General features: G+C 41.2%; 1 protein-coding gene across 8 annotated transcripts in view; it reads right to left on the bottom strand.

The window, feature by feature from the left end:
* Positions 1–711: 711 nt before the first annotated feature.
* The window catches only part of TTC3 (tetratricopeptide repeat domain 3), a 127,789-nt gene continuing 111,532 nt past the window's right edge, over positions 712–16,968 (bottom strand). For all 8 annotated transcript variants that reach the window (XM_047876415.1, XM_047876410.1, XM_047876411.1 and 5 more), the window contains 8 exons: positions 15,723–15,823; positions 12,929–13,019; positions 12,396–12,497; positions 9,395–9,756; positions 7,499–7,625; positions 7,194–7,328; positions 3,451–3,543; positions 712–2,273 (listed from right to left, as the gene is read on the bottom strand). In XM_047876415.1, the coding sequence (XP_047732371.1) occupies positions 2,208–2,273; positions 3,451–3,543; positions 7,194–7,328; positions 7,499–7,625; positions 9,395–9,756; positions 12,396–12,497; positions 12,929–13,019; positions 15,723–15,823 (1,077 nt within the window). In that variant the 3' untranslated portion in view covers positions 712–2,207. The remainder of the gene's footprint in view (positions 2,274–3,450; positions 3,544–7,193; positions 7,329–7,498; positions 7,626–9,394; positions 9,757–12,395; positions 12,498–12,928; positions 13,020–15,722; positions 15,824–16,968) is intronic.

The following is a 16,968-nucleotide window of genomic DNA, read 5'->3' as shown; positions in this document are numbered from 1 at the left end:
AGGGTCATCAGATTTAAAAACTACCTAAAATAAAATAGTTCCATTGCTTCCGTGTTGTAGTGTGACCACTCTGCCCACCTACCTCCAGTCTTAGAAATTACCTTAGAAAACATAGTAACATTTGCATTGCTGGGGCACCATTTCAGTTTTATATTAGATTACCCAATATTTATAGCATAGACGAAGCTGCTCAGCAGGGAAAAGAATGGAAGCTCTTAGGAACAGTCATTGCTTTAAGTTACATTTTATTTTTAATTAAATGCTATCAGATTAAAAACACATACTGGTATTTCCTCAATCACCCCTTAGTGCTCACCAGAATTCTCCAACAGAAACCTTACTGCTTGGCCTCAGTAGTCCATGAATCCACAAGCCCCTCAAAGGAAAGCGGGTACTGAGGATTGTAATGAGAGATCAACTTGCACATTCTTATTCGTATTCACATGAAAAACCTTACATTAGCTAAACAGTAAATTCTATCATCTGTGTATAAACTTTCCATTCACAAATGGCCAATCTTGTGAAACTGAGTTTAGCAGCCTTTATGTAGGCACAGAGGCTCATAATTTCCTAAGATCCTTGGTTAGACTCTGGACATATCATGGCTCTTCTTTTCCAACCAAAGATAACATTTGTATGTGCCTTGAATCTTCTAGTAGAATCCTTTTAAAAATTTGACAAAGGATGGATAAGCATGACAGTAAACTGATGTTATTTTAGAATGCTCTTTATTTTGAAACTTACAACAGGACATGGGTAAGGCATCTTCACAAGTATCTGTTTGATGTACAAAAGACATGTTCTCACCCTCTAGCTGCTCTTCCTTGCCTTTGTACCTGCTGCTACATACTGGTCCCTACATATCTTCCTATCTACCGTTCTCAGTTATTAAGGACATGGAGACAATGTTTCAGGGACCCACAAGGAGAATCTGCTTCAAAATACAGAGTGAGTGTCAGTGGACTAAGTCACCACGACATCAAAACTCACAGGGAACCAAGGCTGAAGAAGGTGATGAAATCAGCTCACAAACTTGGGACTGTGAGCTTCCAGGGGAACAAAGAACACAATGAAAAACATTTTTTGATGTCTGAGAGAAATGGAATGTATCTACAATTCGTGGTTCTGCATTTACCACTGTTTATAAGTCACTAAAGCTATCTAATATTTTAACAGATTCTAACGTAGTTAGAGTTTTGTTCTCACACCACAGTACAAGAGCGCATGCATTACTCCACACAAATGTCACACACGGAGCGAGCAAAACACGGACGCCTCAGGACTGTCTACTTACACAAGTATCTCTCTGTGGTGGTGGGACAGGGAGGGGAATGACGGGGACTATTTCCCCATAGTGCCCGCTATGCATCAGACAGAGATACCCAAACACCTGTCATCACGAAGAAGGACAAATGCTGCTCCTAAGAGTAAGGTATGGAAAGAAGCAGCTCCAAGCTCCAAGTGTAGGGTTGGGGGATGAACACGTAGCCTCAATTTTCAGGGCAAAAAAAGTCTTGGCTGACACTAATAAGAAAGTGTTTGTAACCAATTTTCAAAAATCAAATTATACCTTTAGGTGATGAAAACTAAGTCCTTTATAAATCTACCAGGGATATAAAATAATGAAATGGAAAAGCAAAATCACATGGTGTTTCCATGAAAAGGAGATTTAAATCTTTTGGTTTAAATCAGCTGATATGTTACCATTTACTACAGATTATTAAAATGTGTTTGCTTACGCCCATTTAAGTGCAGAATCTCTGAGGAAAAATGTAGGCATTTTATAAGGAATACGGACTCGTAAAAATTTTAACTGGGGGCACTTTAACAGGTCAGAATACTTACAATTCAAGTACTGCTCTGAGGTGCTCACAACACTTTCCAAAAGAAGCCTTCAGTCTCAGAGAGTACCTCTGTAAGCAGCCCCAACAATTTAGGAATGTGGTTACACATACTTTTATTAGCCACTATTTGCTATTATCAAAGTGTTTAATAAGAGCAGGGAAATTACTATCAACTATATTAAAGATTTCCATTTACCAGCGCTGTGACACACAGTGCAAAGGATCTCCAAATGTTTGCCTTTTATACCAGAAGTAATGTATCGTTATTCTCCCAATTCAACAAACCAGTAAATGACTCTTCAGTGAACTGTGACTACCTACAAAAGCAGACTGGCCTCTTCCAGAAGGTGCCGGCTACTCTTCTTACAGGAGATCCTGATCAAGGCAGGCCGGGCAAGTGCTCTGCCCTTTCAGCCACTGCTTAAAGCACTGAAAATGAGAAAACAAAATCAGTCAGTGCCTTTAGGGGCACGTGGAGCCTGAGCTCTCCTGTACTGCTCAAAGGACATGGTTAACTTCACTTCTAATTCTGATGGGGCCTGGAGCTGCCCAACACTGAGGAACACAGAAGCCTACTCAAGCTAGGAGTGTGCCCCAAGCCTCAGGAACAAATAATCTCCCCTCAGGATCTGACCCATGCACTCTGGGCCTCCAACCTGACCTCAGGGGGACGGCCTTGCCCCTCGCCCCTCCACTGGCCCCACACTCCAGCTTCAGCCTTGGCATGTCAGTGCCCTGAGTTCCAGAGGTTGGCATTTTCTTGGCCCTGGGACTCACTCACCTAATAGTTAACCGATCCTCTCCTGCCTGGTCTTGGACCTTGTACACCCCACCAGGCTGCATACTGCACCCTCAACTGGAGCCTGTCTACCCACTGTGGTCCCAAGTTGCTCGTGGATGGTGTGTTGCTGCTACCAAGCTGGGTGTGTGTGTTAAGTCTGGAAGTGCAGGCACAACACCCCTATACCTGCAGGAGACAGGCCATGCAAGAGACTGCAAGCTGTCTTGACCCCACCTAGTGAATATATTGTATTTATCCCTTTTCTGAAGGGATTAATAAACAGACATGGCAGAGACCTGATCTGTTCCAGCCAGCAGCAGGGGTGCAGAATGAATGCTCACAGCAACCAAGATAACTACCTACAGATCCTGGAAGGGTACAAGCCAGAATCTCCTAGAATCAGGCACAATGGATCCAGTTAAATTTAGCTTTTCTCCTCTAAAGTGTCAAACTTCCTATACTGCACGAAACTGACAAACTCTTGCACTGCGCACCTATTCAGCCATATATATAAGAAGCTACCTTCCAAGAAACTAGTATTATTTTGAATTTCAGCACCAACCAAGTTGATTGATGGAGCCGACTAGGATTGTTCTCCTCCACCCATGATGTGATGGATGGAAAGGACAGTGTGCACACCCCAGGAGGCCTCTCTCCCTCGCCACAGCAGCAATTTTTGGAAAGGGAGACAAGGAACACTGGCTTATAAAGAAAGTGCTTTGAAACCCCAAGAAGTATTGACACCTAGAAAAAAAAGTTCCTTTTTATTTTCAAAATACTTCATAGTCAAAATTCATGAGGAGGATGGCCGGAGAGAATTCTTACCCCTTTGTGAAACTTGTGCCCACATTTTAGTACACGCACATTTTTGGATTTGAATACCTCATGGCATATTTCACAGGAAGCTGCACCCGGTGCCTGTGGGAACAAACGTATTCCAATAATAAAGAATAACTAAATTCCTTTTTACTATATGAGCTCTTCCTACAGTGTGATAATGGTTTCAGGAATAGAACTAAGTGATTCATCACTTACACATAACTCCCTGTGCTCATCCCAACAAAGTGCCTCCTTAATGCTCCTCACCATTTAGCCCATCCCCACACCCAATACCCCACCAGTAACCTTCAGTTGGGAACAACTTATTTTTCAACAGCGTTTAAGAAAAAATATAGACGGGGTGGTGTCTGGGTGGTTCGGTCAGTTAAGTATCCAACTTCGGCTCAGGTCACGATCTCACAGTTCGTGAGTTCAAGCCCCATGTCGGGCTCTGTGCTGACAGCGAGGAGCCTGCTTTGGATTCTCAGTGTCCCTCTCTCTCTGCCACTCCCTTGTGCACATGCAGATGCGTGTGCTTTCTCTCTCTCAAAAATAAACGTTAAAAAAAGAAAAACATAGACATACAAAAGAAAAAATATACTTCTGAAGTTCTAATTTTCTCAGAGAAAAAAATATTTTATACGGTTGATAGATTCCCAGGAAATTACTACAAATTTCTAATTATCCCACCTCACACCTAAACTATGGTATGAACACTATAAACCAATCATTCATCTAATTGTCTAACAGCTGGAGATACAAACGTAAATGATCATCCACACCATGGACTCCTGTGGGGCTGACTGAAATCACTCAAGTCCACAATCCCAGACACAAAAAGCTGGTCACGACTAACATCTGAATAAAAGCAAGTTACAAAACAGTACATATCATATAATCACATACTTAATTTTTTAAAAATAAAGAGAATGGGTGTAGAGAGAGATACCCAGGAAAGAGGCTGGAAAGATACAGAATGTGGACAAATGGTTACTTTTCGTCCAGAGAGATTTAACTTTTTTTCCTATTTTCTAAAGTTTCTATGAATGTAGATTACGTGTGCAAATCAAAACAAAACAATCTGATGGCTCATTCAGCAAACACCAAGGTCAGGGATTGTGTGGGGCGCGAGGGCGCAGAGTTGAATGGGAGAGTCTCCAGCAGGGGCACACAGTCTGGTGAGCACAGACGGCATTTTCTGTGACAGCAGAGCCCGAGAGGCACCCAGGACACCAGGCACAAGTTCTCCATACGACTCACAGCACCTACCCACACTGCACCAGTATTTTCCACTCCTCTTCCCCTCTAAACTCTGAGCACCCTGATGGCAGGAAGGAGCCTCATTCATCTACAACCTTAGCAACTGACAAGGAACCTGGCCCCAAACGGATTCTCCATCAACTGTCAGGCAAGTGCACGGAAGCAGCCCTGGCAGTGGGATTAAGGTCAGGGATGCAGAGGGGGGCAAAAGGCTCTGAAGACCCTGAACTGCTGAATGGGGTTTTTTGTCTCTCCTCTGACACCGACCGGGCAGATGCAGCAGAATGAGGTGTTCTAGCTCCTCTCTGTGGCCCCGGATGGGAGGGTCAGGGAAGCAACAGAGGGGTCAGTCCCAGGGAAAGGAATGGTAAGGCCTCTGCAGAGCTCAGAGCTAGGTTTGGCTCAAAAAACCCAGTTAACTTGACTATTTCCTAGCATGGAAAGATCGCTACAATACATTTCTAAGTGAAAAAAAAAACACACACACAAAAAGTATGACTAAATCCACACATACACACACATACAAAAGAGTTTAGAAATACCAACCTCATAATAACTGGTTACCTTAGAGACTGGATTTTGGGAGGCTTTAAATGCTTTTTATTTGTGTTTCCTACTATGAACACACATTGGTTTTGTAATTTAAAAACATAAAGCAAACTACTTTTAATCCTTAAAAAACTACCCACGATGATCAAACTAAGTCCCAGTTTGAATATATTTTTTTCTTGTAAGTCAACTTTTACAACTTTATTACTATCAACATCAACTGTGAAGCAGAAAGCCATCTCTCTGCAGAAGGTGACTGCTGTCTGTCTGGGGGTGGGGCTGTCCGTGAGGATGCTCTGAGGACCTGGTTGGAGGACCACACAGCCTGTGGCCAGTCAGGGACAGCCTGGGGAGAGGGAGGCACTCCAGCCAGGCCTTGCAGGAATGTTCTGCATGCTCATAAGCTTTCTCATTGGAGTTAGACACTCTGGGAACTGAGTGTATGAGGTCTGGAAAATCTCCAACGAATAGTGGAAAATGAAAATGTACAGGAGGAATAAAAACAAGTTCACAAAAAGATTCACTGCTTAGTTCAAGTCAGCAAACTAGTACTCTGTCCAATCATGCATCACTGACTCTACTACGGGGCCAAAATCTATTGCAATTTTGATTTCATCTAAATTCTGACACCATAGTTGGACAAAAGGGAAAAAACATGCTTTGCATCAGAATTCAATCTGGAGCCCGTGGCCTTGAGCCATGGAGGTGATGGCGTCTCTTTCAACCACACGTTTGGTCCCTGGTACACAGACCCGGTGTCGGCTGGGTCTGTGTGGTGAGGATTAGGGAATTAAATGCTGCACACCCAGATCAAATGAGGGAATGCTGGCAAGCTGCCCGAATCATCTGTGCCTCAGTTTCCTCATTACAAAGACGATGACAATGTCTTCTCAATTGAGATCATCGATGACACAGTACTTTATAAAAAGATCTATATAAATATAACATTCTAGAACATTTATTGTTCTGAAAGAACAATAAACATTTAAAATCTGTGTATCAAATTAAAGGCAAGTTCAGCCCATTCCAGTGTCCTACCCACCCAGACCCCCTCCAGACACTCAAGGGGAGAGGGAAGGGAAGCAGCCAGACCCTCCTGGACACACAGCTTGACCCTGGCAATTCTACTGTAGCACTTCATCCAGACAGCAACTTCAACAAGCAGGTAAGAGCTAAGCTCACAGTGCTGCTAAGTGACAAAACCAAGTCTGTGTGATTCCAAAGCCCGTGGTGACACGGCATAAAATGATTCAAAAATCATTTTCCCAAATTACTCAAAATATCACATGTGATATAAAAAATTAACTTGTACTTGACTGTCTGAAGGCCCAGATTCCACAATGTGGCTGGAACTTTCTTGGTGTAGGTGCTTCTCCCAACAGGAGCCCCAGGTTCCCATAAAAGCAGAGATGGCCTTACTGGTCACAGACTGTCCTAATGGGAAACTCAAGTACATCTAAATTTGGTTTCTAATTTTTTTTTTTCAGTAGGCTCCACGCCCAACGTGGAGCTCAAACTCATGACCTTGAGATCAAGAGTCACACACTCCCGTGACTGAGCCAGCCAGGCGTCCCAGGTTTCTAATTTTAAGATCAAATAAATTAGGTCTAGAAATGGAGAGAATGGGGCTAAAATTGTTAAATTTTGTCTCCCTCTTCTTCTTTATTAAAAAAACAAACTGAGGGGTGCCTGGGTGGCTCAGTCGGTTGGGCGTCCGACTTTAGCTCAGGTCATGACCTCACGGTCCATGAATTCGAGCCCCACATTGGGCTCTGGGCTGACAGCTCAGAGCCTGGAGCCTGTTTCGGATTCTGTGTCTCCCTCTCTCTCTGACCCTCCCCTGCTCATGCTCTGTCTCTCTCTGTCTCAAAAATAAATAATGTTAAAAAAAAAAAAAAAAACCAAAAAAAACCCAAACTGACCACACATACAGTACTCACAGGGATATCTTCTGCCTTCTGTCCCTTGGTTTTGGGCAACGGTCCAGCAGCCAGGGAGGATGGGCCCTGGGAGGCATTGGTCACAGTAGCAGCACAGCTGGGCTCAGACAACCTCTTGTCCTTTCCTGAAGTTGGCTGCAGAGATAATGTGGGGAGTGAAGCAAGTTCAGTAATCCAAAAGCTTGCCCGTCTTCTGTCTTTATTGAAGTGTTCTCCACATTTTGGCTGGATGCATTCTTTTTTTTATAAATCCTTATTTTATAAGTAAAGTGGACCATTTTATTGTATCTGGATGAAACACTGACCTTTTTCTTTTTCTGTTCATCTAGAATGTGTTCTGTCACTCTTTGGACAATTTCATCAATACTCAATCCTGACAGTGAGTTCTTGTTCTTGTTTCGCACTTTTTTAATAAAACCAGCAAGCTCAGTGCTAAAAAGAGAAAGTGGACACAAATGACAAGAGAAACTCAAGGTTTTCTACTGTAAAGAAATACTGTGTGCCGATATTAACTGAACAGCTAAAAGAAACAAACCAAATACATACAAACAAATTTGTAAATAATAGCAACGGTATATAAAAGCAGGGGAATCACTCTTTCCAAGCAGTTATGAAAATTCCGATATTTCTAACTATTTATTTAACTAGAATGTCAAAGTAACAGTGTATCACTAGATCTACTTGAGATACCCATCTCTACCTAGAAACCTGACTTCCTACAGCCTGGGTATATTGTAGCTTTATGCTAAATCACTGACTGAGCAGACAACATTAGTTCTGACTTGAAATCAATAAAATCTCTTTCTACCTAAGAGGAAATTAGATTTGCTGACTGCCTTCTTTAAAAAAATCTGACAGGTTTTCCAAGCCTGAATTTTTCACAAGTAGCAGTGGATGGAATTAAACCATTAATCAACAGGAACTTGTTATTTGTAGCACTAATCCCTCAAATGTTTTAACTTTCAGAAAATTAGGATGTATTTCTACTTGGTGGTGTAAACGCTCCCAAATTTAGTCAGGATTGCAAACAATTTATTTCTAAGGTACTTTGGCTAATTACAACTTGAGTACTTTTACAATTGGCATGGGAACTGCTATTGAGAGAACTTAAAATGTTTCTCAAACTTAGGCAGGGCTAAATATGCCCATGTGCATATACCTGTTTTCAAATAAGAAGGGCTCTGCCAACAGATGCAAAACATTAATTCTGCTCAATCATAATTTAACCACTACTTTGCTTCAAACGTGTAATTTCAAAACCTGTAACTAATATCAAAGACAGAAATAACATGGGACAGGGCACAGAGGGTCATCCAGGGATGTGCATTCCTCTTTTCCTAGCTGTATCCCAGAGACACTGCCTTTCCTTCTCTCCTGGCTGAGACAAGGAATACTTCTCCTCCTTCATACCAACCCAGACAGCAAGGCCAGAGGCTGGAGGTGGAAACACTGGCTGAGATAAAGCAGCGCTCCCCACCCTCAGAGGACCCTCTGTAACACACCCACGACCCTGATTCACTATCAGATTACATCTAGTCTTTCGGACCTCACACCTCTAACAAATCAGAGGTGTCGAGCAAGGTCTAAGTTGCTGCCACTTTCCTGGCTATGTGGTATTTCTTCGCCTAAATGATATAAAACTAGTGTTTTGCAGTTTTTTGCTTTTGTTTTTTAATGTTTATTTTGAGAGAGTGAGAGAAAAGACAGCAGGGGAGGGGTAGAGAGAAAGGATGACACAGAATTCCAAGCAGGCTCTGCAGCTGTCAGCATAGAGCCCGACATGAGGCTTGAACTCGCCAACCGTGAGATCATGACCAGAGCTGAAACCAAGAGTCGGATGCTTAACCAACTGAGCCACCCAGGTGCTTCTACAGTTTTATTTTCATTTAGGGGTTCCATAACTAGGACTAGAGCATGTTAATGATCTCATCAAAATCTAAGCAAATTGCCCTGGGTTCTGATGAGTATGGAGTAACCAGTGTTCAGTGTTTTCAATCTAGATATGTGCATCAAAAGGTTGGCTTGAAAATGCTCACCTCCATGTTTACAAAAAAGGGAAGAAATGTAGCACCTGTCTTTCTGAATAAAACGATTATGGAGTTGTTTCCACCTCAGCCCTTAACTGGCCAAAATGTTATATGATCAGGAAACTTCAGTTCATTAAGATATTTAACAGAGTCACAGACAATTTATAGCCATACCTGTTGTAACATGGGAATACCACTGACAGGTGCTCAATAATACTATTGAACGGCTTTTTTGGAGACTGGCTTGACCGAGTAGCACGTCCTGGTAGTTTCTGATCAGCCACAAGGCTTTGTTTTGACAGAGTTTCCTGGCCTGTGCTCTTACACTCTGGCAGCTGGGTGACTCCAGGCTGACAGGAGAGCAATCCCGACAATGGAGAAGAGGAAGCCCCCACTGGGCCATCGCTGGCAGAGACCAGACTTGAATCCTCGGGACCTGTTGTTTGGTTTCCAGTCCCACGATCTGCAGAAGTGCTGGCAGCGGCAGTTCCATGATCGTCATGGCTTGAAGACTCGGGAAGTAACTTAGGAGGAATCTGGGAAGAACACACCACAGTTGGATCACTAAGAGAAACATCTGTGGACAAACACTGACGAATAAGCACGACTATAATAAACCTGGGTGCTCAAGTGCATGGGGAACTTGACTCCAATGAATTAAATGTTTTTGTTTTTAAAAAACTGCTGGTGGCCTTCACTTTAAAATGAGCTTCTCTGGGCTCTGCACTGCTGGCCTCCCTCTCCCTCTCTGGAGCTCCTTCTCAGCTCTCCCTGCAGTGCTTACACCTGTTTGTGCCTTAATGTGGACGGTCAGCTCCTTATGCTGTCGGGGAGGGGGGTGCATCTCCAGCCCCTGCTACACCCTCTCCCCAGGACATTTCACACTCTCTTATGCCTCAGAGACTACGTGCTAGGTACTAATAATGCCCGCTTTTTACAAGATCCTAGTCTAGAATATTTGCCTGAGATCCAAGCCTGCAAATTCAAACTCCCTTATTAGGCAAATCCACTGGGTGATTCCAAGGACACTTAAACTCAGTGTCTCTAAAAGCAGGCTCAGCTCGGTCTCTGACCCTGCTCTCCCTCCAACCCTACAACCACTCTCTGATCCATGACATGGCTGGTGACAGTGAGCCCCTCTGCCACTTCATACTTCGGGCAAGCTGACAGCCATCAGGAACAGCGCCAAGTCGTCCCCTTACTTGAAACCTGCATTGGGTTCTTAGTGACCTCAGGAAAAGTCAAACTGCTGAACACACCTTACAGAACAAAGTTCCCTTCGTTCTGGCCCTTGGGTACTTTTATAATATCTCTCACCAAAGCCCCCCTCTGTCATACTAAACTTCTTTTATATCCATGAAAGAAGTGTTCCCTATTTTCCTAGCCTCCAAATATGCTGTTTCTTCCATTTGAACACTCTGACCCTCCAAATATCACATCATCCACCCCTCCTCAAACACACACCCATGTCCTCCTTTTGCCTGGTTAATTCCTATTCCAGATCTCTGACTCACTGAGACCTCCAACAGGGAATCTTCTGCTGAGGTCTGGACCTCTTCGTTAGGTTAGTGCCTCCTAATTTATGCTGCTATAGCATTTTATGCTCCTATGAAAAACCTTGGCACACTTTACTTGTAATTATGGGCTTAACATCTCTCTTTTCCCAAACCCATATGTCCTTTGAGGGAAGAGACCGCATCCAATCTTCATCACCACTAAATACCCAATGAATGAATGGGGGAGAAATGACACACAAAGTTAATGGTTTTTAGGGTAATATTTATTACTCAAGTGCCTGGCACCCTACGAGTTCCCAAGGTTTTGGGTATTAAAATTTTTTTGTGTGTTTATAAAATTACATAAGCTAGAACTAAAAGTTAGTAGTGAATATGCTGTTGAGATCTCACATTTTTTTCCCTTCCATGTCTGCCATGAAAGCTTGGAAACACTATAAATGATACGTGAGCTTTAATTCTACATAAAACTCTACCTCTTACTCAGTTCAATGGAGAAAAAAATGTTTTTCTATGGAGAGAAGAAACTTTGGAAGTCAATAGAATATTTTACTCAGTTCAAGGTGGCTGACTTTTAACATTTTAAACACAGTTTTGGCAGACGAAACCACAAGTTGAATGCTTACTGTGCAAAGTACTGGCAAGCCAAAGCCTTTCGAGATCAGGCTCCTGTGTGCAGGGAGCCTGTCACCTCAGTTAAGGAGACTGAGCGCATGTGACAGAAGGGCTACGGGGTGAGGGGCAAATGAGGGCCGCCTTGACCAGGCTTTCAGGTACAGACACAATGCCAAGAGTGAGGCTAGTGCTCCAGGCTGGAGGACAGTTTAGGCAAAGGTCTGGCAGTAGCAGGAAGGTGCAAATCAGGAGCTAAGGAAAATAGTCTCCTTACAGCAGACTACTTCACAAACAGGTTTTAATGTTGTGCCAAAATATTCTGAAACCAGCTCTAATCAACTCTTGAATAGAGTCCTTCTTTAAATTCTTACAGTCTGATCTCCTTTGGGCTTCAGCCATTTTAGTATTGGCTGAGCGCCTGCTCTGTGTCTAAAGAAGCAGTATGTACCCCAGAAGACAATAAAGTGATACCTGGTATAGCCATTTTTAAAGTCCACAATATCAAATTCATGTTTTTCTTTACTGTGCTGCATAGTTTAAAATATAAAGACAGGTTTGGCAGTCACTATTATTCAAAAGATTTTTTAGCAAATACCTCAAAATAGCAGTAAAATATGACAGACCTAACCAATAAAACCTTTGTATGTCTCTGTATTTGATGAGGACACAGATCTGAATTTTGGTCTTATGCCCACAAGTATCCAGGAATAAGACTAACTCTGAGGTGGTGTCAGTAGAGAGAGCTGGTCTAAACCACAGGCACCTTCTCCTCTTAGATTATTCGTTCAAATGCAGAGAACATGCCAGCATCCAGAAAAGAAGGCAGATGTACCAGCCCTGTGTTCACTTCAGTCCTGTCCTTAGACACTGATGTAGAAAGACTCCTCTTCCATTTATGTAAGAATGTTTACTATCCAGCTTGAAATGTTAACCAGTAGCACCAATAATGAAAACATTAAGGCAATTTCCCAGAATACAAACAATAAAAAATTACTTGGGCCCAAATCAGGAAGAAATTGTGGTGACAGAAGCTGTGACAGACTTACTGTGCTACAGACAGGAAGTGAAAGGTCAGGAATCTGCACTCTAGAAAGTTCACTGAGCCGAGAGCCATTTTTAATTGCTTGAATTTGTTCTTCAAATTGAGACTGTAGGTAGAAGGAAAAGTGTTAAGTTTTTCTAATAAATTCCCAGGGGAATATCACAATTGTCAATTAATACTTTTTTCCTTACTATATATTTACAAATGGTCAACAATTTTCCAGGAAATATAACGGAGATGCAAGGTATCAGAACAATTATTTCTTGTAAGGAAAGAAACTCAAAATGAGACCTCATTAATCAGAATGTTCTAAAGCCTTATCAAATGGAACTTCTCTAATCTTATCAATTAAGGGCAGAAGTTAAGACAGTTAATTAAGAAAACAGCATTACTTTCAGGAAAAACTCTTCTTAATAATTACAATAAAAAATATATATTATCTTTAACAGCTCAAAAAAGAAAGTTTCAATGACACTAGCCTCTCCTGAGAACTATAATCATCATCTAGGTTTTGACAGAAAATATTTTGTAACTTACCTTTGCTTTCTCAATTTCTTTTCCAACCTTACAAAGAAATGATTCCCATGAATGTACATCAGATTCCGTATCAGGATATGCTGCAGAATCACTGAAAAAGCAGAGAACCATGAAACCATTTAATGTTTACTTTAGAAATGTTTTAAAAGTTAAAAGCACTGAAGTGTAAATGACAACATTTAAACACGACAAAGATGTATTTCACATGACCACACACACCAAAACCTATTTTTAAATTATTTTATTTTATTTTATTTTACATTTATTTATTTTTGAGAGACAGAGCACAAGTGGGGAGGAGCAGAGAGAGAAGGTGACAGAATCTGAAGCAGGCTCCAGGCTCTGAGCTGTCAGCACAGAGCCTGCGGCGGAGTTTAAACTCACAAACAGTGAGACCATGACCTGAACCGAGTCGGATGCTTAACTGACTGAGCCACCCAGGCGCCCCTCCAAAACCTATTTTTAAAGAATTATGTATCTTACAGACTCACCACTAGAAACAATTTAGGAAATATTAATTGCTTATCTAACCCAAACCCCTAAGCTGGTGGACAGAGAGTAAACATTCTCCTTAATTTTAATTTCTTTCCCTAAATTTGAAGATTTGACCATTTTTCACTTAACATCTTTGTGTTTAACATCAAAGGGTGTTTTTACACTAAAAAAAATTATAAGGCAGCCTGGAACACTTGAAACATTCCAATAAAACCCACATCGTTATTTTAAAATAAAGAGTAGGGCCTGACACACTGGTAAGTTATACCTCCACACCTTTACTGAAAGTGACAAACAAGCTTTTGAACTTCTAACTGGGAAGATTAATAACCACTATCGATTTGTGATTGTGTCAGCTCTCCTTACACATCTTTTTTTTTGTTTATTTATTAATTTTGAGAAAGAGAGTGAGAGTGAGCACACACACGTGAGTGGGGGAGGGGCAGAGAGAGAGGGAGAGAGAGAGAGAATGCCAAGCAGGATCTGTGCTGCTGATGGGGAGCCTGATGCGGGGCTCGATCTCACGAACCTTGAATCTTTAAAAAAAAAAAAAAAATTTTTTTTAACATTTATTTATTTTTGGGACAGAGAGAGACAGAGCATGAACAGGGGAGGGTCAGAGACAGAAAGGGAGACACAGAATCTGAAACAGGCTCCAGGCTCTGAGCTGTCAGTACAGAGCCCGACGTGGGGCTTGAACTCATGAACCGCAAGATCATGACCTGAGCCGAAGTCAGACGTTTAACCGACTGAGCCACCCAGGCGCCCCATGAACCTTGAATCTTGACCTGAGCCGAAACCAAGAGCCAGACACTTAACTGACTGAGCACCCAGTTTTATTTATACATCTTAAAGAAAACTCAGAACATTTCCTTTTACATCTTTTCTCTTTTGCTATCCTTTGGTGGAATGGGAAAGTTAGCAGGGCATCCCTAAGAAAGAAGCTACGTGTCCTATGAGATTTAATAAGGAAGTCGACACTGTCAGATGAAAGGAGGTCTGAGATCTCCGTTTCTCAGAGGCACCACAGTGCACGAGGTCAAACACTGGCCTTTCAGAGCCCCTGGGCCTTACTTCAGCTGCACTAGTCTTATAACCCGAATCAGCGTCTTTGTTTTCCTCTCATTAGAAAGGTTTTCTCATGTGAAAAAAACTAAATCTTGAAAAATGAAGAAATTAACAATACATCCAAACTTTTTCCCGTGACCCACAGAACCTGTGGCTCAACACTGAGGGTTTGAAATGTAAGGCAAAAAGCACAGGGAAGGATGAAAAACCTGACTGTGGAATGATAAAAAGACCAGATGAAAAATAATCCCTTGTGTGAAAATCCACACAGAATAGTGCTAGAGACTAGACTGAGGAAGACCCTCTAGAATTCCCAGGTAAACCTTATTCCAAAATCAAAGCTAAACAAACAAAAACAGGTAAAGATTATGAGAGTTGAAAAAAGGACCATAGGTGAGTATCTTCTGAAGTGACATTTCCATATTCTATCATTAAGACTGTTAAGTGATTGTTCTTACAGAAGGTAATTGTTTAAAAGGCTTGAAAATGTGATCTTCAGTCCAGAAATTTATTGCATGGAAATGATTAATAACGTGCATAAAAATGCGGCTACAAGGAAACTCACTGAAATGCAGCTTTTCTTAACAGAGTGTGCAAAGAACCCAACTATGCACCACCACAGTGGGGTTTAATAAATCATGACACATTTGTATGCTAGAATATATCCAACTTTTCAAAATTAGGTTAGAGAAATGTCATTATTGATACGAAAGGAAGTTTCCTTTATATTACTTAGTAAAAAAAAATAATATATATATATATATATTTATAAAATTTTCTTTTTTTCAAATACTTAATGGTTTCTTCTAAAATACTAATTAGTTACACATTAATTAAGAATTATGGATAATCAGGGAGTTTGGGTGGCTCAACTGGTTAAGCATCCGACTCGATTTTGGCTCAGGTCATGATCTCATGGTTCGTGGGACTAAACCCTACATCAGGCTCTGTGCTGACAGTGAGGAGCCTGCTTGGGGTTCTCTCTCTCCCTCTGTTCCTCCCCTACTCTGTCTCTCAAAAATAAATAAATAAACATTAAAAAAAGAATTATGGATAATCGTTATCAGTTTGGTTTGTATATTTTGATTTTTCTGCAACTGAACATGTATTGATGTATAACTATTAAAAATAAAATGGTCCTGAATAATGTAATGACTTTTTTGTCAAATCAGCTCTAATGTGATTTCCTACACGACATGCTGGGAAGCACACCCGTGACACCACACAGTACCTGCTCAGGAGCTTCAGGTACTTCAGATACGCTTCTGCTTGTGATTCCATGATCTGTAATTTGTACACTTCTGTCTCCTTCCAGTTTTCAAGCACAGATACCTACCATTAGATTAGATAACAATGAAGTATTTTCAAACAGTGAAACTGAAACTATCTTAAGGTTGTTAAAACGTAAACATTCTAAGCCACTTTCCAGTTTCTCCTTAAATGACAGATGATGACAGAAGCACTAGAACTTGCTTATGTGGTAATTCACAAAAGTCAACATGAATTAATTCAAACTTTTGGATTTGAAAACAGAATAACATAATGACAGGAAAATTATTTTACCTTACAGAGTACTTTTCTCAGATACTAAACTTTCCACATGGCTTACTGCTTAAGCCATGTACAAACACAGAGCCAGGTTCCCTGCATGTATAGGCCTGATGAGCATTATCTGTGGTCCTGTCCCTGGTAAGCAGAGGGCCAGGGGTCTGCACAATGACCCCTAGGCTGCACGCTATCAAATTTAAAGGCCTCAAAGAAGTTGTTTTCAGTATGAGCTTCAAAAGCCTCTGGGGAATGTTTTTTGGTTTTCTCATAAGCCTATGGGCCATTTTTGTAAGAGGCACTGCAAGAAATATAGAACTGCTTTCTTTTAATACAGGTGTCAGTAACCTTCACAGGGCCCACGAGGCAGAAGGGCTGGCCAAATGGTGGTAAATGGGACCTGACCAAGCTCATAAATATACATGTAGGCATAGGACTCATAAAATATAGGCACTTGAGCTTTTCTTCCCCCATCTTTTCCTTAGAAGCAGCTGCATAGTCAATATTTAATCAGAAGTCCCATGTCTGTGGATTATATAAGCTAAGTCTTTTTTTTTTTTTTTAATTTCTCAGAATAATCATAGATATATATACCAACAAGTAGTATTTCTTCTCAATTGAGAAAACAAAGACAACCATGTTTTGGGAACTCAATAAAATACAGCCAGAGGTCATTATTTTGATTTTTGTCTCAGTAGTATCTCAAATAGTATGTGGACATTGGTATATATTCTTCTGAGGAAAGAAGAGAGCATATTCTTTTTTTTTTTTTTTTTTTTTGAGAGTATATTCTTAATGAGTGGATTATTTTCAAGTTCCTCTTCTAGTAGTGACTATTATGGTTGGCTACTTCATGGCACACCACTTGATTACAGATGATGAAGCCATTCTAAGGTACAGCATGGAAAACGACTGAATTATAAAAATAAGGA

The sequence above is a fragment of the Prionailurus viverrinus genome, chromosome C2 (genome assembly GCF_022837055.1).
Source record: "Prionailurus viverrinus isolate Anna chromosome C2, UM_Priviv_1.0, whole genome shotgun sequence".
Lineage (NCBI taxonomy): Eukaryota > Metazoa > Chordata > Mammalia > Carnivora > Felidae > Prionailurus > Prionailurus viverrinus.
This window is presented reverse-complemented; position numbering and strand designations above follow the sequence as displayed.